This window comes from Salmo salar, chromosome ssa18 (assembly GCF_905237065.1).
Source record: "Salmo salar chromosome ssa18, Ssal_v3.1, whole genome shotgun sequence".
Classification (NCBI taxonomy): Eukaryota; Metazoa; Chordata; class Actinopteri; order Salmoniformes; family Salmonidae; genus Salmo; species Salmo salar.
Genome location: NC_059459.1, coordinates 74,305,806 through 74,333,190, shown reverse-complemented (window position 1 = coordinate 74,333,190; position 27,385 = coordinate 74,305,806). Strand labels below are relative to the sequence as shown.

The 27,385-nt window shown below is 43.0% G+C and overlaps 1 protein-coding gene across 1 annotated transcript; it reads right to left on the bottom strand.

Annotated features, from left to right (window-relative positions):
• On the bottom strand, positions 1 to 27,385 carry LOC106577883 (acetylcholinesterase). Its single transcript, XM_014156310.2, has 11 exons — positions 27,036 to 27,385; positions 14,839 to 15,256; positions 14,382 to 14,486; positions 13,899 to 14,112; positions 13,532 to 13,795; positions 12,624 to 12,806; positions 11,394 to 11,492; positions 10,800 to 10,995; positions 6,025 to 6,217; positions 5,507 to 5,685; positions 1 to 1,712 (listed from the first exon to the last, which is right to left on the bottom strand). Exons 2-11 carry the CDS (start codon positions 15,162 to 15,164, stop codon positions 1,591 to 1,593), a joined length of 1,881 nt encoding a protein of 626 aa, XP_014011785.1. The 5' UTR covers positions 15,165 to 15,256; positions 27,036 to 27,385; the 3' UTR covers positions 1 to 1,590.

Genomic DNA, 27,385 nt, shown 5'->3' with positions numbered 1-27,385 from the left:
ACACACACACACACACACACACACACACTGAGTGAATTACTCACACACACTGAGTGAATTACTAACACACACACACCGAGTGAATTACTTCAGCCTCCATTACATTAGACTAACGAGAACGCTCATCCTCTGGGGACACGGAGAGATGGATGGATGGATGGGAGAGAGAGAGAGAGAGATGGATGGGAGAGAGAGAGAGATGGATGGATGGGAGAGAGATGGATGGGAGAGAGAGAGATGGATGGGAGAGAGAGAGATGGCGAGATGAAAGAGAGAGATGGAGAGATAAGCGACAGTGAGGTGGAAAGAGTGGGGAGTGGAAAGGGGAGAGAGATGTATAGGAATAGAGAGAAACATGATGGGAAGGAGCGAGATAGGAATAGAACAGAGAGAAGGAGGGATGGATGGAGTGAACCACATCAACCATTGGTACAGAGACAACATCAGTAGTACACACACACACACACACACACACACACACACACACACACACACACACACACACACACACACACACACACACACACACACACACACACACACAAAATATAATAATACACACTAAAACAAACAGTAGGTGTGCTGGCATACAGGAGGAGTTAGCTTAGCTACATATAGGTGATTGACAGAGGTATGTGAATATATGCAGACAAGTGCATACACAGTTCATAAACACACTATGGATTAAAAACCAATACTAAAGCAGAGATCAGCGATCAACAAGATGGACATGTAACATAACACATGATTACATACAGTGTAACACACACACACACACACACACACACACACACTAACAGTTTCAGTGCAGTTCTTTTCTAACCCAGAATACAGGGATTTACATGGCTCCAGATTCCTAGACTAACATAACAGTTGATCAGTGGTTTTAGGTTTTACATTTGGACCCACACAGATTCAATCCCAAATCACACTCTATTCCCTATGTAGTACTCTTCCTAGTGCACTACCCTGACCAGAGCTAAGTGGTGCACTATTTGAGACAGCAGAAGACACTACACAGAGACACAATGAACAGCACTATCCAACCAGAGGGAAGGATATATGAGATCAAGACAAGTGAACAGATACATAGACAACACTAGCTGTTTTAAATAAAGATCATTTCAAATGAGCAGATCGTGAAATTTGTATCAACTGGAAAATAATAAAGTTAAGTAAAAAGAAAAGAAAAGAGTGAGGTGGGTTGGACACAGAGGTTCAGTCGTACCACACACACACACACACACACACACACACACACACACACACACACACACACACACACACACACACACACACACACACACACACACACACACACACACACACACACACACACACACACACACACTAATGACACACCTATTCAAACTCTTCATCAATGACCACCTCCTTCCATAACTCCTGTCTGATGAATAGTCTTATGGACCTGCAATAACCTCCGCAATGGAAACCAGAAAAAACACATTGAGTTAAATATAATAGCCTCAACATACCAAGCCTCAACATATCACATGAAGACATGTAGGATAATATGGAAGGACATGGTCGGCATCTCTCTCTCTCTCTCTCTCTCTCCCTCTCCTCTCCTCAGAGGTCAGTGCAGCGCTCTTGCTTGCTGTAATGGTCGAATTGGCTCTTCCAATGCATCATGTAGGAGGACCAGCGATGGAACTCCACCTTCCACTGACGCTCTGCCTCGTCTATGTTATCTGGGGAGGAAGAGAAAGCGAGGGAGGAGAAAGGGGAGAGAGAGAGAGCGAGAGAGATATTACTACAAGTGAAAGAGAGTGACCACTCTCGCCCACAGATGGAATCACACACTATCATTCACAGAGTCCTAGTCGGAGAGGAACCCAGGGTGGGAGACCCTGTTTTTCTGGCCAGAGGTCATAGGTTAGGGTCAGAGGATTACCAGACATGTTTCACACAGATCTCTAACATTAACACATACTGACGAAGGAGGAGGGAATACTGACGAAGGCAGAGGGAATACTGACGAAGGCAGAGGGAATACTGACGAAGGCGGAGGGAATACTGACGAAGGAGGAGGGAATACTGACGAAGGAGGAGGGAATACTGACGAAGGCGGAGGGAATACTGACGAAGGAGGAGGGAATACTGACGAAGGCGGAGGGAATACTGACGAAGGAGGAGAGAATACTGACGAACGAAGGAAGGGGAGATTAAATATAAGAGTATAAAACAATTCTAATTAAATGATATCATACTCTACCTTAACCACAATGTATTTAAAAATGCATTGGTTTGTTATGAAAAATAACGCTATTAAATATTTGCATTTAAAGTATAACTTTTTTAATGTATATAAACAAAGTGCATATAAATGTAACAATTCAAAACGAATACAATCTGAACAAAAATAATATAATATTGCACCATATCAAAGAAAAATAAATAACAATGTGCAAAACTGCAGCATCCCACTTAAAACATTAAACTGGTCCCTCTTTTCTCTCTCTTTATTACCATGTTATAACCAGCAGCACACAGCAATGCTGACCATATTTAGCTTTTCTGAGAGATTTGCATTCAGAAATGCAAACTGCCTCACTTTCGAGGGGCTGATGTGGTTTCTTCTCTCAGTAATTATTTGTCCCGTTTTCGAGAAGACCCTCTCAGAGGGAACGGATGTGGCCACTATGCAGAGTCTCCCTGCCATGACTTTAGTAAGCCGTGGGTAGACAGAGGCCTTGTTCTTCCACCAGCTCAGATGATCTGCAGATCCACCAGCTCAGAGGATCTGTCTCCTCCAAATAGGATCGGAGCTCCATTATGGCATCTGCTGAGGGATTCCTTCGTGCTGCATCCCCAGTTGCTCTCTCGTCAAACAGCATCCAAACAGCAGATGTTTGTGGCACTACTGCTGGTTCTTCTGCTCCATCTGATCCCTCTTCTTCCTGTTGCCCTGGTGCCTGAGCCAGCTGACTGCTGGGGCTGTCCCTCCATCTGATCCCTCTTCTTCCTGTTGCCCTGGTGCCTGAGCCAGCTGACTGCTGGGGCTGTCCCTCCATCTGATCCCTCTTCTTCCTGTTGCCCTGGTGCCTGAGCCAGCTGACTGCTGGGGCTGTCCCTCCATCTGATCCCTCTTCTTCCTGTTGCCCTGGTGCCTGAGCCAGCTGACTGCTGGGGCTGTCCCTCCATCTGATCCCTCTTCTTCCTGTTGTCCTGGTGCCTGAGTCAGCTGACTGCTGGGGCTGTCCCTCCCTGCTGCTGAGGTTATTCTCTGAAGAGCCTCATCAATCGCTCTGGCATCACTGAAGGCTAACTTCTTAAACCTGGGGTCAAGTGCAGCGGTTTCTGATAGCACATGATTATATTCCATTCTGTGGAACTTTCTGTCCATTGATGAACATAGGGTGTCCATCAACTCTGTCACATGTCCTGTGGTTACATTTGCTTCTCTCTGGCGGCTGGCTGTGATTCGCTGCAGACCCTTACACAGGAGTATCATTTTTGAGGCTGTCACATAGCTGAAAAGAGAGAACAGTAACTTATTAGTTCAGGTTCATGTTTTGTCTACTGATACTACATTCTCATCTACTGCTCGTATACATATATAATACTGGATTAAATAATGATGTAGTAATAACTGTTTACTGTACCTCTCCACTGATCTCCACAGTGACCTACTCAAAGGGTTCCAGGACTCTGCAGACCTCCTCCACCACCTCCCATTTCTCTTGGGTCAGAGCATCAACAGGTGCATTGACAATGGCCAGGGTAGAGATGATGGCATCCTTTGACTCAAGAAACTGCTTCAACATATAAAATGGCAAACTGCAGTAGCTTTTTGGACTCTTTCCCGCACTGAAGCCTGTGTGCTCTCATACAGTTGTGGAATAAGTGATTTTGAAAGGGTTTTCCTGCTTGGAATTGTGTACATTGGATTTAGACTATTGCTATCATTTCTAAAACCTCTGTCCTCCACGATCGAAAATGGCTGGAAATTGGTGGCAATCATTTTAGCCAATGCAATATCAATTTGGCCTTGTTTTGCTACAGACATAGACTTTGGCATGAACTGGTCCATAGAAGACTGCGTTGCTGTGGGTTGCGGAGCAGGTCTACTTGACTGAGTGGATACATCTCCACGTGTGGAGGTGCAGGCTCCACCATTATCACTAGCAGGTCTACTGGACTGAGTGGATACATCTCCACGTGTGGAGGTGCTGGCTCCACCACTATCACTAGCAGGCCCGCTAGTTTCTCCAAGCTCCGCTACAGCTAGCTTCACAGTTGGGTGCTCAGTTCACATATGCCGGTGTAGGTTGTGCGTAGAACCGCCTTCATATAAGATTTTGTTTTGCAAATTCTATACTGTGTTCTAACATTGTCTACATTATTAAAATGCATCCAAATGCTACTGCGCTTCCGACTCATTTTCCAGCTGTTGTTTTCACAGCTGTCCTTCCTCTCTCTCGTCGGCTGCTAAGTGTGTGACTGACTGTGTGAGTTGGTTCGGCCCTCCCTCACGCATCTTTGGTTCATTGGTTGACACTGCGTCTGGCTCTTAGAGCCGACTCGTTCGCGAACGACCCATCTCCATTCTCTTCCTCCTGCTAACCTGTCTCAACTGGCACCCTATTGAGTTTATAGTGAACAGGCTGCCCCATGGGCCCGGGTAAAAGTAGTGCACTTTATAGAGATTCGGGTTCAATTTGGAATGCAGTCAGTGTTTAATATGAGTCGGATCCTGTTCTCCGTTCTGAACTGTTATGTTCCTGAACCTATTTGGCCAGATCCTGTACCTCCCGTGGCATAAAAAAATCATTCACTTTTTTCAATGTCAAAATTATAATAAAAGCGATCGATGAAAGTTCATTTGAGTTAATTCTCCTGCCCCCTCAAAAAAACGTTATGTGAAAAAGTAAAAAAAGACCACATTTTTCCCATGTGTTCAACTTCTGTAAGTGCCTCTACTCTACTGCTCTATGCTACTACGCAAATGCGATGATATACATGCAATGCTTTATTATAAAAGGTGATTTATTTTTCTCATGCGTTCTGGTACCTCAGAACTCCTCAGGTCACCCCCTCTCACACTCACTTTTTGTGCCCCACCTCCCGATTTACAAATGAACCACTGGATGCAACATCTGGTTCCCAAGAATGTGTGTATGGCATTTAGATTCCGGAACTAACCTAACATCTATGACATCATTGTCCTATACTTCTTCATCCAATCTGACTCTGGGTACTGACCATGAACAAAGTTCCACTGCAAAACCAAACAATCTACACCATCTCACCCCCTCCCCCCTCACTCGCCCCTTCTCGTTCACTCTCTCTCCTCCCGCCCCCCTCTCTCTCTCCTGTCTCAGTTCTTTTTATAGTTCTGTCAGTCAGTTGAGTATTTTTCTCTGTAAAAGACAGTTAGCTGCACAGAGCTCCCTCAGAATATCTCTGTATAAATCAGCTGAATATATACTTGCAGCCCAATAATTAATTAAATAATGAATATGCGTGTGTGTAACCCCCTTACCGGTGATATTGAGGAGGCGTGGCAGAAAGCGGTTCCAGAATGCACACAGCTGGTTCCGCAGGCCCTTGTGGATCTTCAGAGATTCTGTGTTCAGCCCCACGTGTTTTTGCTCACTGTTGGTGAACTGCGGCCACCTCTGCCTGCTATCCACACTGCCGTCAAAATTGATGTTGGGGTTACTGGAGAGAGAGGTGGAAGGAAGGAGTCAGAGAGAGAGGAAGAAAGATATGTCCCCCTCTTTCTCTCTCTCTCTCCCCCCTCCACCTCTCTTTCTCTCTCCCCCCTCTTTCTCGCTCTCTCCCCCTCTCTCTTTCGCTCTCTCCCCCCTCTCTTTCTCTCTCTCTGATTCGCTCTCTCTCTCTCTCTCTCTCTCTCTCCCCCCCTTTCTCTCCCCTCCACCTCTCTTTCTCTCTCCCCTCTCTTTCTCGCTCTCTCCCCCTCTCTCTTTCGCTCTCTCCCCCTCTCTTTCTCTCTCTCTGATTCGCCCGCTCCCCCCCCCCTCTCTCTCTCTCTATTACCCGGTGCGTGCGAAGTTAGCCCAGTATCTCATCATGCGTCGGCTCAGTTTCTCCTCGTCGGCTGTGTAGTTGAGTCTCTTGTCCAGTGGCATGCCGAACACAAACTCTATCTCGTAACCATGGATAACGCCCATCCACCCAGGCCACGCCAGGTTAGACGCACGGTGGTCAAACAGGTACAGGTACACTCCACCTATAGAGTTTGGGGTAGAGCATAGAATAAAATAGGACACCAGAATGAATCCCTGACCAAGATGGCTGCCTAAAGCTATGCAGGTCTATGACATCAACCACTCTGGTGTATTATACTTTATATCTGTAACAGGCAAAGGTACACTCCACCTGGGATCAATGGAGGTATAGGAGAGGCAATGGTAGAGCATGGTGGTTGTAACACCAGAGTAGTGGGTTTGATTCCCGGTACCACTCATACGTCAAATGTATGCACGCATGGCTGTAAGTCGCTTTGGATAAAAGCGTCTGCTAAATGGCATATATTATATTATAACACAGGACTTTGAGTTAGACTTTTTGTTTGAACAACATCAATTACATTATGAGTGAAATAGTTTTCCTTCCAAAAAAAATGGCAATTAAGTATGTTAAAAACCAGCTTTCTGTGTTGGAATGGTGTGGACGTACAGATACACATGGCGAGGCGTGGCTTAACGTGACCACGCCCCCGAGGAGGGTACAGACACAGGTTACTCCCTTTACTCCCATGTTAAATTTCTTAGGTCACTCCCTTCACTCCCATGTTAAATTTCTTAGGTTACTCCCTTCACTCCCATGTTAAATTTCTTAGGTTACTCCCTTCACTCCCATGTTAAATTTCTTAGGTTACTCCCTTCACTCCCATGTTAAATTTCTTAGGTTACTCCCTTCACTCCCATGTTAAATTTCTTAGGTTACTCCCTTCACTCCCATGTTAAATTTCTTAGGTTACTCCCTTCACTCCCATGTTAAATTTCTTAGGTTACTCCCTTCACTCCCATGTTAAATTTCTTAGGTTACTCCCTTCACTCCCATGTTAAATTTCCTACTTTACTTATAACCCAACAATGGTTAAATTCTTTTTTTTGATCATTCTATGAACATTTTGTACATGATTGGTTGGTCATTTTTAACCTCTTGACGCACCTTAAGGCCAGGGGGCGCTATTGAGAATTTAGAAAAAAATACGTGCCCATATTAAACTGCCTCCTACACAAACTCAGAACCTAGGATATGCATATTATTATTCGATTTGGATAGAAAACACTCTAAAGTTTCTAAAACTGTTGGAATGGTGTCTGTAAGTATAACAGAACTCATATGGCAGTCAAAACCCTGAGAGAAATCCTAACAGGAAGTGGAAATCTGATGTGTGGAATCACTTTCAAGCCTTTGCCTATGAAACACACAGGGACTTATTAATCATTTAGCACTTCCTACGGCTTCCACTAGATGTCAACAGTCTTTACAAAGTGGTTTGAGTCTTCTCCGGTAAAAACTGACCGAACGAGAGGCCTGGAAAGTTTGTCATAGGGGGAAGTCCATTTCTACTATGATGCGCGTGCCCGTGGGTACTCTCTCGTTCCGAAACGTTTTGTAAGACAATGCAATCGTCCGCCTTGAATATTATTGAAGTTCTGATTGAAAAAGGCCCTAAAGATTTATGCTATACAACGTTTGACATGTTTGAACGAACGTAAATGAAAAAAAAGCACTTTCGTGACGACAAGTCCCGTGCGCTTCGTACATTTTGAGTAGCCTTCGGAACGCGCTAACAAGAAGGAGCTATTGGGACATAAATTTACTTTTTCGAACAAAACTATATTTCTTGTGGACCTGGGATTCCTGGAAGTGCCTTCTGATGAAGATAATCAAAGGTAAGTGAATATTTACAATAGTATATTTGATTTTAGATGACTCCAAGATGGCGCTAACCTGTATCGCCTAGCCTATTTTTCTGAGCATATCACCTCGTTTATTGCAAAGTGTGATTTCCCAGTAAAGTTATTTTTAAATCTGGCAATGCGGTTGCATTCACGAGATGTTAATCTATAATTCTTTGAATGACAATATTATATTTTACCAATGTTTTCGAATAGTAATTTTGTAAATTGTAGCACTGATTCACCGGAAGCATTTGAGGGAAAATATTTTCTGAACATCACGCGCCAATGTAAAATGCTGTTTTTATATATAAATATGAACTTTATCGAACAAAAGAATGCATGTATTGTGTAACATGATGTCTTAGGAGTGTCATCTGATGAAGATTGTCAAAGGTTAGTGCTTCATTTAGCTGTGTTTTGGTTATTTGTGATGCATGTGGTTGGTCAGAAAATGGCGGTGTGGCTATTGTGTCGATGTACTCTCCTAACATAATGTAAGGTTTTGCTTTCGCTGTAAAGCCTTTTTGAAATCGGACAACGTGGTTCGATTCAGGAGAAGTGTATCTATAAAACGGTGTAAGATAGTCCTATGTTTGAGAAGTAGAAATGATTAGATTTGTGGTTTTGAATACGGCGCTCTTATTTCTAACAAAAATGATCCCGCTAACGGGATTGTAGCGATACTTCCATGTCGTCTTTTAAATCAACAAACTACATCATGCCTAAAAACACTGATTCTAACCGTGAAAATGTTAGCGTGAACAGATGTACATTCCATGCGACAGTCTGTCACGATTATCAGCCAAAGAGCCAATTCCAATGGACTTTCTTAACCCTGCTTTCATAGCTAAGGCTAGCTGACTAACCCTGCTTTCATAGCTAAGGCTAGCTGACTAACCCTGCTTTCATAGCTAAGGCTAGCTGACTATCCCTGCTTTCATAGCTAAGGCTAGCTGACTAACCCTGCTTTCATAGCTAAGGCTAGCTGACTAACCCTGCTTTCATAGCTAAGGCTAGCTGACTATCCCTGCTTTCATAGCTAAGGCTAGCTGACTAACCCTGCTTTCATAGCTAAGGCTAGCTGACTAACCCTGCTTTCATAGCTAAGATGCTGCGTACCATTTTGTTTGAACAATAGTAGGAGAAATGACCGCCAAATTAAGTTTCATCAACTGCCCAAGGACCAGGTTAGACGAACCTCATGGTTTCAGGCTATACGACGCAATGATGATGGAAAGCTGTGGGCTCCGGTTACTCGATACATTTGTGTGTTTTGAAGCACTTCATTCACCGTAAGTCGCTAGCTAATACTTGTTTGTATCTAACTAGCTATGTGTATTGCCTGTGTAACCCTGGAGATTCCACCACGTAGGTGTAGATATCACCATAGTCTACTTTGGGCCATTTGGTAAGGTTGTCTCCCCAGCTGGTCTCCAGCAAGTTGAAAGGACATATAGTCAAGCCAACAAGAATCAACTTTTCTAGATACCTAGACCTAGACTGCAGGCAAAGACAGCAAGCAGTTACGCGGTATGTCTAAGACTAGCAAATTAGATCCAGATTCATTTCTCTCACTAGCCTGCCAGCTAATGTCAGTTAACCGGCAAAAAAAGATAGCGGTAAACAAACAGTGATGTAAGTATAATACGACAGCTTTACTGTCAGTGTTAGCAGGTCAGTATAATACGACAGCTTTACTGTCAGTGTTAGCAGGTCAGTATAATGTGACAGCTTTACTGTCAGTGTTAGCAGGTCAGTATAATACGACAGCTTTACTGTCAGTGTTAGCAGGTCAGTATAATACGACAGCTTTACTGTCAGTGTTAGCAGGTCAGTATAATACGACAGCTTTACTGTCAGTGTTAGCAGGTCAGTATAATACGACAGCTTTACTGTCAGTGTTAGCAGGTCAGTATAATGTGACAGCTTTACTGTCAGTGTTAGCAGGTCAGTATAATACGACAGCTTTACTGTCAGTGTTAGCAGGTCAGTATAATGCGACAGCTTTACTGTCAGTGTTAGCAGGTCAGTATAATGTGACAGCTTTACTGTCAGTGTTAGCAGGTCAGTATAATGCGACAGCTTTACTGTCAGTGTTAGCAGGTCAGTATAATACGACAGCTTTACTGTCAGTGTTAGCTGGCCGGGTAACACAGAGTGGCAGCATACGTATCATGCAAATAATTTGTTGTGACAGCCAAGTACGTGAATAACAACGTGTGACGCTGCTGAAAGCGTTTATTGAAATGACATAAGTGTCAGTAGTTTGTTTAGGATGACGCCAAAACTAGTCTGATTACATGGGATTACTCTACTCGGGGGCGTGGTCACCTTAAATCAAACCGGTATCAATAATATTCTACACCGGTATCAATAATATTCTACACCGGTATCAATAACATTCTACACCGGTATCAATAACATTCTACACCGGTATCAATAACATTCTACACCGGTATCAATAACATGTATCAATAACATTCTACACCGTATCAACGTATCAATAACATCCACCGGTATCAATAACATTCTACACCGGTATCAATAACATTCTACACCGGTATCAATAACATTCTACACCGGTATCAATAACATTCTACACCGGTATCAATAACATTCTACACCGGTATCAATAACATTCTACACCGGTATCAATAACATTCTACACCGGTATCAATAATATTCTACACCGGTATCAAAAATATTAATGCGAGTAGTGGGGGTTCAGAAAACAAAAAAAAATCGGACATTTTTGCTTTGCACAAATAGGAGTATAGGATGAGCCAACAACATTATTTGAACTTTTAAAAGTAAGATTTTCACTGAACAGTTACTTTAAAAGCCAACGAGACATTAAATAACATATTTGAAAAAACATTTATGAACAATTCTTACCTTGTGAGTTCCCGTCCTTGGTCATGGCTCCAGCGTTGCCCGCCTGTTGTCCATTGTTGGCACCCAGGTTGGAGTGGAGCTGGGAGTAGGTCCTGGCAAAGTGCTGCAGAGGGCAGATGACATTATGGTCTCCGACCACGTCATCCAGGGAGTCTCGGTTCTTCACCCCATTGTTCTCATCGAACCAGTCAGTGTACTGTAACACAATACAACTTTATTAGACTGGTATTCAAACCAGGGACGTTCATACAACACAACTTTATTAGACTGGTATTCAAACCAGGGACCTTCATACAAAGCAACTTTATTAGACTGGTATTCAAACCAGGGACGTTCATACAATACAACTTTATTAGACTGGTATTCAAACCAGGGACCTTCATACAAAGCAACTTTATTAGACTGGTATTCAAACCAGGGACCTTCATACAAAGCAACTTTATTAGACTATTTGATTCACTAATCACACACATCCAGCAAACCTCAAGGTGCCAGATCAATTACCGCTTTTTTTCAGAGCCCGGCTTAACCCGGGTTTCAAACCAGCAACCTTTTGGCTACAGGTCCACCTCCTTATCCTGCTGGTCCACCTACCTGCAGCACCACAGCCTCCTGGCCGATTTCGTTGGCATGCGGGACACTCAGCTTCACGCTCTCCAGGAAGTCCTCACGGGAGATCAATGACTCGTTGTCCTATGGAGGGCCAATGAAAGATTAGGGTGGAATTGTATTAGTGTCATTGGAGCGCGCACACAGACACACACACAGACACACACAGACACACACACACACACACACACACACACACACACACACACACACACACACACACACACACACACACACACACACACACACACACACACAAGGGCTGTGACGATATCAGCATCAAAATATTTGTTCCGTGGCAAAAATGAAAACACAAAGCAGATCAAACTCTTTGGTCCTTTAAAAACCTTCTGTATATAACATATTGTATGTATGTGTATTGTTCTGTATGTAACATATTGTATGTATGTGTATTGTTCTGTATGTAACATATTGTATGTATGTGTATTGTTCTGTATATAACATATTGTATGTATGTGTATTGTTCTGTATGTAACATATTGTATGTGTATTGTTCTGTATGTAACATATTGTATGTGTATTGTTCTGTATGTAACATATTGTATGTATATTGTTCTGTATGTAACATATTGTATGTGTATTGTTCTGTATGTAACATATTGTATGTATGTGTATTGTTCTGTATGTAACATATTGTATGTATGTGTATTGTTCTGTATATAACATATTGTATGTATGTGTATTGTTCTGTATGTAACATATTGTATGTGTATTGTTCTGTATGTAACATATTGTATGTGTATTGTTCTGTATGTAACATATTGTATGTATATTGTTCTGTATGTAACATATTGTATGTATATTGTTCTGTATGTAACATATTGTATGTATGTGTATTGTTCTGTATGTAACATATTGTATGTATGTGTATTGTTCTGTATGTAACATATTGTATGTGTATTGTTCTGTATGTAACATATTGTATGTATGTGTATTGTTCTGTATGTAACATATAGCTTGGACAATAAATACATGTGAAACTGGATGACAACATAATGATGGTTGTTTCCAACATTAGGGCTGTTTTCCTAAAGAAGTGAAATTCGCTTCGTGTTTTGTTTCCTTGTAACATTACTAATGAATATCGAGATACTGGTATCGTCATGGCCCTAACACACACACACACACACACACACACACACACACACACACACACACACACACACACACACACACACACACACACACACACACCTTGCTGAAGCCGGGGGCTCCGTAGAGGAGGAAGAAGGAGCCCTCGTCCCGGTTGACTCCCAGAAGAATTTGGGTGTCTTTGATGTTGCCTGATGAGAGCATGGCCTCTGGGTTGTCAGGAAGGACCACGCCATCGATGACCGGCACGAAGGAGAAACGGAAGATGGCCGACCACGGCATGACCTGGGGGAAAAAGGTAAATAATATCAAATAAACCATAGGGACCCTATTCACTAGAACTGTACTACTTATTCATGATCAAATATAAATGTCAACACAAAACCTTGACTGTTTATTTCTCTATTTAGCCTAATTTAGAACACATTCCTTACATATGTAAAAATGTAAAATATAAATGTAAAATTAAGTTTAAATGCACAATTCAACATTTTAAAGTAAAATAGACATATATACTCATAAAGGTAAACATAAATGCAAAGCTTTGCGTAAAACGGAAATATAAAAGGTAAACATGTAACGCCCTGGCCATAGAGAGGGGTTTTTGTTCTTTATTTTGGTTAGGCCAGGGTGTTACATTGGGTGGGCGTTCTATGTTCCTTTTTCTATGTTTGTGTGTTTCTTTGTTTTGGGCCGTATGTGGTTCCCAATCAGGCACAGCTGAAGTTCGTTGTTGCTGATTGGGAGTCACACATAAGGAGCATGTTTTTCCTTTGGGTTTTGTGGGTAATTGTTTCTGTTCAGTGTGTTTCCTGTCAGTACTGTTTGGCTGTCGGTTTTCTTGTTTTTTGTATTGTGTTCTTACGTAATTAAATATTCATGATGAACACTAACTCCGCTGCACCTTGGTCTACTCTCTCTTCAGACAGCCGTTACAAAACATGAATTTCCGTAGATGTAAAACTTTCCGTAAGATGTAAAAATGTATGTAAAACGTCAATGTAAATGACCTGCCACTCCTGGTCGATGAGGTCCTGGGGGGGCTTGTTACGGAGACAGTCCACCAGCTCTGTGTCGTTACCCCAAGAGGGACAGCCCACCAGCTTCCCCAACATGGCAGCTCTCCGCTGGGCTTCAGCGGGTGTAACAGTGGCCCAGGGACAGTTAGGGACTCCACTCTGGAGGATGGCTCGGGTGAAGGTGGGGCGGCTGTCTGGAGATAGGAGGTGTATTCCCACAGAGACTGCTCCTGCACTCTCCCCAAAGATGGTCACCTACGAGTAGTAGTAGTTCATAATATTAATATTGAATTTGTAGAGAGCATCTCCCAAGCACGCAGGCAAGAACGCACACACACAAACTCTTTGTTATCATTACCTGCTTGGGGTTTCCCCCGAAGATATGTATGTTATCCTGGATCCACTGGAGGGCCATACGTTGGTCTAGGAGCCCCACATTCCCCGGGGCCTCCGAAGAGCCATGAAGGGCCAGGAAACCAAAGGCCCCGACACGGTAGTTCATGGACACCACCACCACCTTCTCAGAGTGGGCCAGGTAACGTCCGTCATACACATCCAGGGACGAGGAGCCACTGTAGAACAATACAAAACAATGTAACATTATTGTCCATATGTTACATGGAACTTTGTCTCTGGATAGAGAGCACGTTGTCTTTTGTTCATTTATCAATCAGATATCACACACACCAAGCACCCCTGGATGGAGAGCATGTTGTGCCTTGCACAAGGGCACAATTGGAGTTAAGTGATTGTTGTTAGGATGTGAACCCAGCAGCCCTCTAGTTGCCAAATCAAACCCTCCAGTTACAGGGCCATCTGCTTAGCCCACTGGGCTACTTACCTGTAGAAGCCTCCACCGTAGATCCACACCATCACGGTGAGGTTGTGAGGTCTGGGGGAGGTTGGGACCCAGACGTTGAGGTATAGGCAGTCCTCACTCATCTCCCTGTTGGAATCAGATCAAATCAAACTGTATTTAGTGAACATTGTGGCCTTGCTAGCTACCATCACAACAGGTATAATTTAAAATCCATTTAAAATCACAAAACACACTTTACCGTAAAATAATGAAAGGAAGTAAAAGAGAATAAATAACATGATAACCAAATGTCCGAAATGGCCCCGTTTCCTACATAGGACTCTGGTCAAAAGTAGTGCACTAAGAGCCCTAGTCAAAAGTAGTGCACTAAATAGGGAATATAGTGCATTTAGGGACGCAACAAGAAGATGTCTTAAACAATCAACAAGTTAGGGTTACACATCTGAGAACCCTGGAAAATGGCCAAGTAAATGTAAACCTGTTCGGGTTCCACATCTCAGATCCTTGGAACCCGGGGAAAGAGGTGTCAATGAACTGATAGCAGGCGTTGGGGTAGGAGCTAGCGTCGAACACTCCCGACCACGGCTTCTTGGGCTCCGCCTTACGGAAGCGCTTCTTGCCCAGCGGGGGCTCGGCGAATGGGATGCCGAGGAAAGCGGTCACGTGACTCCTGTCGGGTGTCGGTAGGCGGATGCCGCGTAAGCTTCCTGCCCGCGTTGTCACGGTGAGTTCTGGAGAGTCGCTCTGGGAACAAGAGAGTGAGGCGAGGAGCGAGAGGAGGAGGAATACGGTGGAGGTCTTCATGATGTTGTTGTTTTCTGTGTTGTTTACTTCCTGGTTCTGGTTTCAGGTAGTCAGAGGTTTGTGGTCTCTGTTGTGTCTGGAGTCCCTCGGATCTAGAGAAAGAGAGAGAAAGAGAAAAAGAGGAAGAAAGAAAGAAAGATAAATATAGATATATGGAAAAAGGGAGAGAGGGAGGCTTGGAAAAAGACAGGGGCTTGATAGGGATTTACTAAAGTGACTGCGTGAGTTCGGCTTTAAAAAGACAAGGGAAAGGAAATAACTTAAAGCAATATTGAATATTGCAGGAAAACATGACACTATAGCAGTCAAATTAATCAGACCAACTCAGCTGATACGGCCGCAAGGATCTCTAAAACACACACACACGTGAAGTTGTAGGTTGTTGTTTAGGTTTTGCAATGTGTGGTTGCCATAGCGACATGATTAGTTTGGGAGGCACATCAGGAATAGGGGTGCATGACTTCCACTGCAGCTCTGTGTGTGTGTGTGTGTGTGTGTGTGTGTGTGTGTGTGTGTGTGTGTGTGTGTGTGTGTCTGTTCTCCCTCCGTCTTCGCTGTGTGTAGCTCTATTCTCGTGGTATCACCTCTCTCCCGATCCCACCGAGGCCAACTGCTGCTGTATGCGTATATGGCATCGTCACATATATTTCTCTGTTTATCTTTATCTGTGCACACACAGTCGTTTTTTACTTTAAGTGACGCGCGCCCCGATCTGTCACTCTGGGTTACATGGCAGACCTAGCTATACAGACCTAGCTATACAGACCTAGCTATACGTCTCCAGGACACTGACAGTTTGATGAGTATGGGCTAATGTTTCACCCACCAGACTCCAGCTTTGCTCACACACACACACACACACACACACACACACACACACACACACACACACACACACACACAAGTTATTGGAGGCACACATTGCAGTATACTGAACACAGTATGGTTGGGCGATGTCAACCTTTGTCCTATGGTGATTATGTACCCATAAAACATAGTGATATACGATGCTATTGCCCCCATTGGCCAAGCCCCCAAAAATACTACTAATAAATAATAAAAACAGTTGGGCTACAGTGCGGAATCGAACACAACTGGACGAATCCTGATGGAACAGTGACTGTCTGATGAGGACTGTCTTAACGTAGTGAGCCAGGTTATAGGACTACATCATGATGGAACAGTGACTGTCTGATGAGGACTGTCTTAACGTAGTGAGCCAGGTTATAGGACTACATCATGATGGAACAGTGACTGTCTGATGAGGGCTGTCTTAACGTAGTGAGCCAGGTTATAGGACTACATCATGATGGAACAGTGACTGTCTGATGAGGACTGTCTTAACGTAGTGAGCCAGGTTATAGGACTACATCATGATCTGATGAGGACTGTCTTAACGTAGTGAGCCAGGTTATAGGACTACATCATGATGGAACAGTGACTGTCTGATGAGGACTGTCTTAACGTAGTGAGCCAGGTTATAGGACTACATCCTGATGGAACAGTGACTGTCTGATGAGGACTGTCTTAACGTAGTGAGCCAGGTTATAGGACTACATCATGATGGAACAGTGACTGTCTGATGAGGACTGTCTTAACGTAGTGAGCCAGGTTATAGGACTACATCATGATGGAACAGTGACTGTCTGATGAGGACTGTCTTAACGTAGTGAGCCAGGTTATAGGACTACATCATGATGGAACAGTGACTGTCTGATGAGGACTGTCTTAACGTAGTGAGCCAGGTTATAGGACTACATCCTGATGGAACAGTGACTGTCTGATGAGGACTGTCTTAACGTAGTGAGCCAGGTTATAGGACTACATCCTGATGGAACAGTGACTGTCTGATGAGGACTGTCTTAACGTAGTGAGCCAGGTTATAGGACTACATCATGATGGAACAGTGACTGTCTGATGAGGACTGTCTTAACGTAGTGAGCCAGGTTATAGGACTACATCATGATGGAACAGTGACTGTCTGATGAGGACTGTCTTAACGTAGTGAGCCAGGTTATAGGACTACATCCTGATGGAACAGTGACTGTCTGATGAGGACTGTCTTAACGTAGTGAGCCAGGTTATAGGACTACATCATGATGGAACAGTGACTGTCTGATGAGGACTGTCTTAACGTAGTGAGCCAGGTTATAGGACTACATCCTGATGGAACAGTGACTGATGAGGGCTGTCTTAACGTAGTGAGCCAGGTTATAGGACTACATCATGATGGAACAGTGACTGTCTGATGAGGACTGTCTTAACGTAGTGAGCCAGGTTATAGGACTACATCCTGATGGAACAGTGACTGATGAGGGCTGTCTTAACGTAGTGAGCCAGGTTATAGGACTACATCATGATGGAACAGTGACTGTCTGATGAGGACTGTCTTAACGTAGTGAGCCAGGTTATAGGACTACATCTTGATGGAGCAGTGACATTCGATGAGGACTGTCTTAACGTAGTGAGCCAGGTTATAGGACTACATCATGATGGAACAGTGACTGTCTGATGAGGACTGTCTTAACGTAGTGAGCCAGGTTATAGGACTACATCATGATGGAACAGTGACTGTCTGATGAGGGCTGTCTTAACGTAGTGAGCCAGGTTATAGGACTACATCATGATGGAACAGTGACTGTCTGATGAGAACTGTCTTAACGTAGTGAGCCAGGTTATAGGACTACATCATGATGGAACAGTGACTGTCTGATGAGGACTGTCTTAACGTAGCGAGCCAGGTTATAGGACTACATCCTGATGGAACAGTGACTGTCTGATGAGGACTGTCTTAACGTAGTGACCAAGGTTATAGGACTACATCATGATCTGATGAGGACTGTCTTAACGTAGTGAGCCAGGTTATAGGACTACATCATGATGGAACAGTGACTGTCTGATGAGGACTGTCTTAACGTAGTGAGCCAGGTTATAGGACTACATCATGATGGAACAGTGACTGTCTGATGAGGACTGTCTTAACGTAGTGAGCCAGGTTATAGGACTACATCATGGGCTGGATAGAAGCAGCCTTCCGTCTTCACAACTGGATAATAATTGCTTAATTTGCCTAATAAAATAAATAATATTGTTTTCCAACTGGACAATTTTTCCTGCTTTGGTGGAATTCTCCGCTCTGTCTGGCCTACATTCCTCTCTTGCGTTGTGCAGACTATGTAACATATTGTTTGAAATAGACTATAGCTAATTCCTCAGAATGTAATGTGTACTGTCCCGCTGAGTGCTGCCCCGCTGAGTGCTGCCCCGCTGTGTGCTGCCCCGCTGTGTGCTGCCCCGCTGTGTGCTGCCCCGCTGAGTGCTGCCCCGCTGAGTGCTGCCCCGCTGTGTGCTGCCCCGGTGAGTGCTGCCCCGCTGAGTGCTGCCCCGCTGAGTGCTGCCCCGCTGTGTGCTGCCCCGCTGAGTGCTGCCCCGCTGAGTGCTGCCCCGCTGTGTGCTGCCCCGCTGTGTGCTGCCCCGCTGTGTGCTGCGAGACTTCGTTTTTTACTGTGCAGCGCCAGTCAAGTTCTAAACCATCGTCTGACACATCACGATGTAAATCCCCATAGACGATGGCTGTCAATCATCGTCGATAGACAACGCTATTGTAATAGCGCCCAACCTTAATACACAGAGCCTATTGGCTATCCAATATAGGCCTTTTCGTTGAAGAAAAAACATGTAACGGGATCACGATGAATCAGAGTAGAATAGAATGCAAGCAAGCTTACTTATCACAACAAATACAGCACAGAAAAAAATTTATAAAAAAAAAAAAAAAAAAAAAAATGTATGAAATTGTATGAAATGTATGCATTCACTACTTACTGTAAGTCGCTCTGGATAAGAGCGTCTGCTAAATGACTAAAATGTAAATGTAAATGTAAATACTAGCCTACTAGACATGGGCACGCAGGGTCCACTGTGCGCGCTATTAGGAAGAAAATACAATTTGGTCCTGCGACCCTATTTTACAGGGTCAGACATAGAAGTACGGCGCCCCTGGAGTAAATTAGGGTTAAGTGCCTTGTTCAAGGGCACATCGACAGATGAATCACCTTGTCGGCTCGGGTATTCGAACCAGTGACCTTTCGGTTCCTGGCCCAACACGCTTACCAAATCATTCAAATAAAATGAATTTTTATTCGTCACATGCTTCGTGAACAACCGGACTAACAGTGAAATGCTTACTTACTGGCCCTTCCCCAACAACGCAGAGAGAATAGCGAAATAATTGAAGTAAATCACGTTATAAAAGTTAAAATATTTACACAATGAGTAATGATAGCCAAGTTATCTACAAGGGGTACCAGTACCGAGTGGATGTGCAGGTGTACGAGGTACAGTGGCTTGCGAAAGTATTCACCTCCATTGGCATTTTTCCTATTTTGTTGCATTACAGCCTGGAATTAAAATAGTTATTTGGGGGGTTTGTATCATTTCATTTACACAACATGCCTACCACTTTGAAGATGAAAAATATTTATTGTTAAATAAACAAACAAACACGAAAACATGAAAACTTGAGCGTGCATAACTATTCACCCCCCCAATGTTAATACTTTGTAGAGCCACCTTTTGCAGCAATTACAGCTGCAAGTCTCTTGGGGTATGTCTCTATAAGCTTGGCACATCTAGCCACTGGGATTTCTGTCCATTCTTCAAGGCAAAACTGCTCCAGCTCCTTCAAGTTGGATGGGTTCCGCTGGTGTACAACAATCTTTAAGTCATACCACAGATTCTCAATTGGATTGAGGTCTGGGCTTTGACTAGGCCATTACAAGACATTTAAATGTTTCCTCTTAAACCACTCGAGTGTTGCTTTAGCAGTATGCTTAGGGTCATTGTCCTGCTGGAAGGTAAACCTCCATCCCAGTCTCAAATCTCTGGAAGACTGAAACAGGTTTCCCTCAAGAATTTCCCTGTATTTAGCGCCATCCATCATTCTTTCAATTCTGACCAGATTCCCAGTCCCTGCTGATGAAAAACATCCCCACAGCATGATGCTGCCACCACCATGCTTCACTGAGGGGATGGTGCTCGGGGTGATGAGAGGTGTTGGGTTTGCGCCAGACATAGCGTTTTTCTTGATGGCCAAAAAGTTACATTTTAGTCTCATCTGACCAAAGTACCTTCTTCCATATGTTTGGGGAGTCTCCCACATGCCTTTTGGTGAACACCAAACATGTTTACTTATTTATTTCTTTAAGCAATGGCTTTTTTTCTGGCCACTCCTCCGTGAAGCTCAGCTCTGTTGAGTGTACGGGTTAAAGTGGTCCTATGGACAGATACTCCAATCTCCACTGTGGAGCTTTGCAGCTCCTTCAGGGTTATCGTTGGTCTCTTTGTTGCCTCTCTGATTAATGCCCACCTTGCCTGGTCCGTGAGTTCTGGTGGGCGGCCCTCTCTTGGCAGGTTTGTTGTGGTGCCATATTCTTTCCATTTTTTAATAAAGTATTTAATGGTGCTCTGTGGGATGTTCAAAGTTTCAGATATTTTTTTATAACCCAACCCTGATCTATACTTCTCCACAACTTTGTCCCTGACCTGTTTGGAGAGCTCCTTGGTCTTCATGGTGCCACTTGCTTGGTGGTGGCCCTTGCTTAGTGGTGTTGCAGACTCTGGGGCCTTTCAGAACAGGTGTATATATACACTGAGATCATGTGACAGATCATGTGACACATAAATGAAGTCCACTTGTGTGCAATCTAACTAATTATGTGACTTCTGAAGGTAATTGGTTGCACCAGATCTTATTTAGGGGATTCATAGCAAAGGGGGTGAACAATAAGCACACACCGCTTTTCCGTTTGACATTTTTATATATATTTTTTAAACAAGTTTTTTTTTCATTTCACTTCACCATTTGACTATTTTGTGTATGTCCATTACATGCAATTCAAATAAAAATCAATTTAAATTACAGGTTGTAATGCAACAAAATAGGAAAACGCCAAGGAGGGTGAATAATTTTGCAAGGCACTGTAGTTGAGGTAGACACAGTTGAAGTCGGAAGTTTACATAGACCTTAGCCAAATACATTTAAACTCAGTTTTTCACAATTCCTGACATTGAATCCTGTCTTAGGTCAGTTAGGATCACCACTTTATTTTAAGAATGTGAAATGTCAGAATAATAGTAGAGAATGATTTATTTCAGCTTTTATTTCTTTCATCACATTCCCAGTGGGTCAGAAGTTTACATACACTCAATTAGTATTTTATAGCATTACCTTTAAATTGTTTAACTTGGGTCAAATGTTTCGAGTAGCCTTCCACAAGCTTCCCGCAAGACGTTGGGTGAATTTTGGCCCATTCCTCCTGACAGAGCTGGTGTAACTGAGTCAGGTTTGTAGGCCTCCTTGCTCGCACACGCTTTTTCCGTTCTGCCCACACATTTTCTATAGGATTAAGGCCAGGGCTTGTGATGGCCACTCCAATACCTTGACTTTGTTGTCCTTAAGCCATTTTGCCACAACTTTGGAAGTATGCTTGAGTTCATTGTCCATTTGGAAGACCCATTTGCGACCAAGCTTTAACTTCCTGACTGATGTCTTGAGATGTTGCTTCAATATATCCACATCATTTTCCTGCCTCATGATGCCATCTATTTTGTGAAGTGCACCAGTCCCTCCTGTAGCAAAGCACCCCCACAACATGATGCTGCCACCCACATGCTTCACGGTTGGGATGGTGTTCTTCGGCTAGCAACCCTCCCCCCTTTTCCTCCAAACATAACGATGGTCATTATGGCCAAACAGTTCTATTTTTGTTTCGTCAGACCAGAGGACATTTCTCCAAAAAGTATGATCTTTGTCCCCATGTGCAGTTGCAAATAATCTGGCTTTTTTTATTGCGGTTTTGGAGCAGTGGCTTCTTCCTTGCTGAGCAGCCTTTCAGGTTATGTCGATATAGGACTTGTTTTACTGTGGATATAGATACTTTTGTACCTGTTTCTTCCAGCATCTTCACAAGGTCCTTTGCTGTTATTCTGGGATTGATTTGCACTTTACGCACCAAAGTACGTTCATCTCTAGACAGAACGAGTCTCCTTCCTGAGTGGTATGATGGCTGCTTGGTCCCATGGTGTTTATACTTGCGTACTATTGTTTGTACAGATGAACGTGGTACCTTCAGGAATTTGGAAATTTCTCCCAAGGATGAACCAGACTTGTGGAGGTCTACAATTGTTTTTCTGAGGTCTTGGCTGATTTATTTTGATTTTCCCATGATGTCAAGCAAAGATGCACCGAGTTTGAAGGTAGGCCTTGAAATACATCCACAGGTACATCTCCAATTGACTCAAATTATGTCAATTAGCCTATCAGAAGCTTCTAAAGCCATGACATACTTTTCTGGAAATTTCCAAGCTGTTTAAAGGCATAGTCAACTTAGTGTGTGTAAACTTCTGACCCACTGGAATTGTGATACAGTGAATTATAAGTGAAATAATCTGTCAGGAAACAATTGTTGGAAAGATTACTTCTGTCATGCACAAAGTAGATGTCCTAACCGACTTGCCAAAACTATAGTTTAACAAGAAATTTGTGGAGTGGTTGAAAAACGAGTTTTAATGACTCCAACCTAAGTGTATGTAAACTTCCGACTTCAACTCTATGTACATAGTACTAGTACTACTAATAAAGTGACAGAATAAATACTAGCAGCAGTGTATGTGATGAGTAAAAAAAGGTGCGGTAGCAGAGAGAACAGTCTATTACTTGGTGGCTGGAGTCTGACAATTTTTAGGGCCTTCCTCTGACACCGCCTGATATACAGGTCCTGGATGGCAGGGACCTCGGCCCCTGTGATGTACTGGGCCATAAGCACTACCCTCTGTAGCGCCTTGCATTCAGTTGCCAAGCTGTCGCCATACCAGGCGGTGATGCAGCCAGTCAAGATTCTCTCAATGTTGCATCTGTATAACTTTGAGGATCTGAGACCCCATGCCAAATCTTTTCAGCCTCCTGAGGGGGAAGAGCCGTTGTCGTGCAATCTTCGCGACTGTGTTGGTGTGTGTGGACCATGATAGATCCTTAGTGATTTTGGACACCGCTCCACTACAGCCCAGTTGATGTGAATGGGGGCGTGTTTGGATATCAACATGTCAACTTTCCCACAGTGAAGTTTATGAAATGCTGGCCTTGTAAAGTGCAGGGATTACATTTGGAGACTCAAGCTTTAGTATAAGCTTCTGTAGCCATGCACACATGGCAGTATAGTAGCAAACCTACCGAGTTGATTTATGATTTCTAGAATGTCTTCATTATATTCCCAGGCTTTTCACTGTATTTTTTTTACAATTTGTATTGTGTTAAATATTAGCCACTATTGGCAACCACCGTCAAATATACCCACATAAATAAAAACTGTCACTTTAGTGTTGGTTTCCTTACATTTATAACTGTCACTTTAGTGTTAGTTTCCTTACATTTATAACTGTCACTTTAGTGTTAGTTTCCTTACATTTATAACTGTCACTTTAGTGTTAGTTTCCTTACATTTATAACTGTCACTTTAGTGTTGGTTTCCTTACATTTATAACTGTCACTTTAGTGTTACTTTCCTTACATTTATAACTGTCACTTTAGTGTTGGTTTCCTTACATTTATAACTGTCACTTTAGTGTTACTTTCCTTACATTTATAACTGTCACTTTAGTGTTGGTTTCCTTACATTTATAACTGTCACTTTAGTGTTGGTTTCCTTACATTTATAACTGTCACTTTAGTGTTAGTTTCCTTACATTTATAACTGTCACTTTAGTGTTGGTTTCCTTACATTTATAACTGTCACTTTAGTGTTAGTTTCCTTACATTTATAACTGTCACTTTAGTGTTAGTTTCCTCACATTTATAACTGTCTCTTTAGTGTTAGTTTCCTTACATTTATAACTGTCACTTTAGTGTTGGTTTCCTCACATTTATAACTGTCACTTTACTGTTAGTTTCCTTACATTTATAACTGTCACTTTAGTGTTAGTTTCCTTACATTTATAACTGTCACTTTAGTGTTGGTTTCCTTACATTTATAACTGTCACTTTAGTGTTGGTTTCCTTACATTTATAACTGTCACTTTACTGTTAGTTTCCTTACATTTATAACTGTCACTTTAGTGTTAGTTTCCTTACATTTATAACTGTCACTTTAGTGTTGGTTTCCTTACATTTATAACTGTCACTTTAGTGTTGGTTTCCTTACATTTATAACTGTCACTTTAGTGTTAGTTTCCTTACATTTATAACTGTCACTTTAGTGTTAGTTTCCTTACATTTATAACTGTCACTTTAGTGTTAGTTTCCTTACATTTATAACTGTCACTTTAGTGTTGGTTTCCTTACATTTATAACTGTCACTTTAGTGTTAGTTTCCTTACATTTATAACTGTCACTTTAGTGTTAGTTTCCTTACATTTATAACTGTCACTTTAGTGTTGGTTTCCTTACATTTATAACTGTCTCTTTAGTGTTAGTTTCCTTACATTTATAACTGTCACTTCAGTGTTAGTTTCCTTACATTTATAACTGTCACTTCAGTGTTAGTTTCCTTACATTTTGCATCATTCCATTACTAGATAATTAATTTGACTTTCATTTCTCTCATGTTCCTGTGGTCGTTCCTGTGGTTGTTCCTGTGGTTGTTCCTGTGGTCGTTCCTGTGGTCGTTCCTGTGGTCGTTCCTGTGGTTGTTCCTGTGGTCGTTCCTGTGGTTGTTCCTGTGGTTGTTCCTGTGGTTGTTCCTGTGGTCGTTCCTGTGGTTGTTCCTGTGGTCGTTCCTGTGGTCGTTCCTGTGGTTGTTCCTGTGGTCGTTCCTGTGGTCGTTCCTGTGGTCGTTCCTGTGGTCGTTCCTGTGGTCGTTCCTGTGGTCGTTCCTGTGGTCGTTCCTGTGGTCGTTCCTGTGGTCGTTCCTGTGGTCGTTCCTGTGGTTGTTCCTGAGGATCTCTAGCAATAGTGGATCATATTAGGCTAATGTATTACAAGTTGTGCAATAATTGGGGACATGTAGCATATTTGAATCATTATGGAACGCAGGAGCGTTGTCATCCCAGTTCCATGCAGCTCCTTAGGGTAGATTTATAGGACTACTCTTCAACCCCTATTGTACACTCTTCTCACCTTCCAATATTTACTGGATTGAACAGTTGAATGGGAACTTTCAGGATGAAGCAAAACACTATTTTTGATTCGCCAATATATTGTGTGCATAAAGGCTCTCCAACCCTGTTGTTTTTATTATTCAGAAATACTTTCCTAACCCTAAATAATATACAAGATCAGAGTATTTTTAAATCTACCAATTACCACTGAAAAGGAGACAAATATGCTGTATTTACATGGCTTTTTTCATTGTCCCTAATATTCTTGATCGTTCTCTTCATATGTTCTTGTGTCTGTCGAGAACATTCAAATTAAAAAGGTAGACCAAATTTAAAGGGATGGCTTTAGATAAATGTGTTGAAAACCCTATTGGCTGAAAACTCCACGAGAAGAATCTGTTGGCCAGCAAGGTTTTTCAGCTGATGAATAAAATGTATTCGGCGCGTGCAAGAGAACCACACCTGCAAAACCTGTTATGCACCTGCATAAGATAATAATACCAACTACTGAGAAGTGCGTAGGAAAGGCGTCCAGGTGGTAGTCGAGGTAAACAAGACTTTGTTTTAGTCAAAAGACTTTACGTGTGCCTCTCTCTCTCTCTCTGTGTGCCCACGCGCCACTCACCACTCACAAGACGCCACCCTCCTGCTTTTAATGAAATTATAGAGCACATATCTATCCATCAATCTAGGCCTATCTATCAATCTCTCTCTATGGAGTAGCCTATATCTTGTAACATGTAGATTAGACATATAGCCTATAGTCTGAAGATATGGTGTTATAGCAGCAAACCAAGCCATCTTGTTTTGACAGTAGCACCATAGACAGACATTATGCAACATCAAGGAGCATCACACACACTCTCTCTCTCTCTCTCTCTCTCTCTCTCTCTCTCTCTCCAGGTAGAGTCCTGGTTACCCAGCTACATTACCTTGCTGCTGTGTGTGTGTGTGTTATGTCACTGCCAGCTGAGGTAAACATACATCAGACATTCCTGACATTACCAGTAAATGTCTGTCTGTCCTGATCTTTCCAACATGGCACAGGATCACAGCCATCGGGCTAGACTATGAAATTGGTTGCCATGGTAAGACTAATGACGCTATTAAACAGAAAGACATGGAAGGAGACAGTCATGAGCTAATGGACAATAAAAGATAATAGGCCTAATAATAATAGGCCTAATAATAATAGTAATAACAGGCCTACAATAAACACTGATTTGGCCTACATAATCCGTGTTGCTCAACGCACAGATTTGACACAATTTCATTTGCAACATAATAATAAGCCTAGCTATATAATCCTGTATGTTCCGTTTCGCATCCAGTGTTCATGTAACAAACACGACGCCCACTGTCTATAAAATCTATTACAAACATAACAGACGAGACATCGGCAAAGTATGAACCAAACAGGTGTGTGCCAGGAGACGAACGCCAACAAACACACGTGTCTCAGTGGTCTCACCGTGGAAGGCGCGTCACACACGCAACAACGACTGCACAGTAGCTATACCCCACCACACTCACGCACAGTCACCCCCTCTCTCCCTCCCACCTCTCTCTCTTTCCCACCATATCCAATTGCATGATCATGTTGCCGGGGTGAATGAATATCCCACATTCGAATATTCCAATTCTATTTCACTCACCGACGAGAATGACAGAGGCGCGAGGTTAGATCGTGTCATTTCCAGCAAAACGTCTATAAAATGACAGACACGCACGGAGCTCGAGCCGAACCGAGCTGGGCTCAGGCTGTGCGTTTTACCTTACCTGGCTAGTTAGTAGCCTAGTGGGTCCAACCCGGCTAAAGACGCTGCTTCGCAGAATCCCCTGGGAGACAAGCGACCCTCCTCACCCTGTCAACCTATTTAGACGACGTTAAACCCAGTGTCCTCGGCACAGTTAGGGGGTGAGGGAGGGTTTCTAGTCGGGGAGCAAAGATGCGCGGTTTAATTACGGTCTTCGCTGCTTTTCTGTCAGACCTAGGTGTTTGTTTAATGTGCCCGTCTCTCTCTCTGTGTGTATTGAGTGGGGGTAGTGACCCTTACTATGCTGTTAGGACGACGGGGGGAGACTGCCGCTGATAAAGCGCTCCACGACTGAGGAAAAAAAGTAGTAGT

Bases quoted from the DNA above. Each gene is read 5' to 3' on its own strand.
- LOC106577883 (XM_014156310.2), bottom strand. From the start codon at position 15,164: ATGAAGACCTCCACCGTATTCCTCCTCCTCTCGCTCCTCGCCTCACTC. The intron at 6,218-10,799 runs GTAAGAATTGTT...CAAACTCTATAG, and splicing joins CAAGGACGGGAACTCACAAG to GTGGAGTGTACCTGTACCTG. The intron at 1,713-5,506 runs GTAAGGGGGTTA...CTTCCTCCCCAG, and splicing joins ACGCCTCCTCAATATCACCG to ATAACATAGACGAGGCAGAG.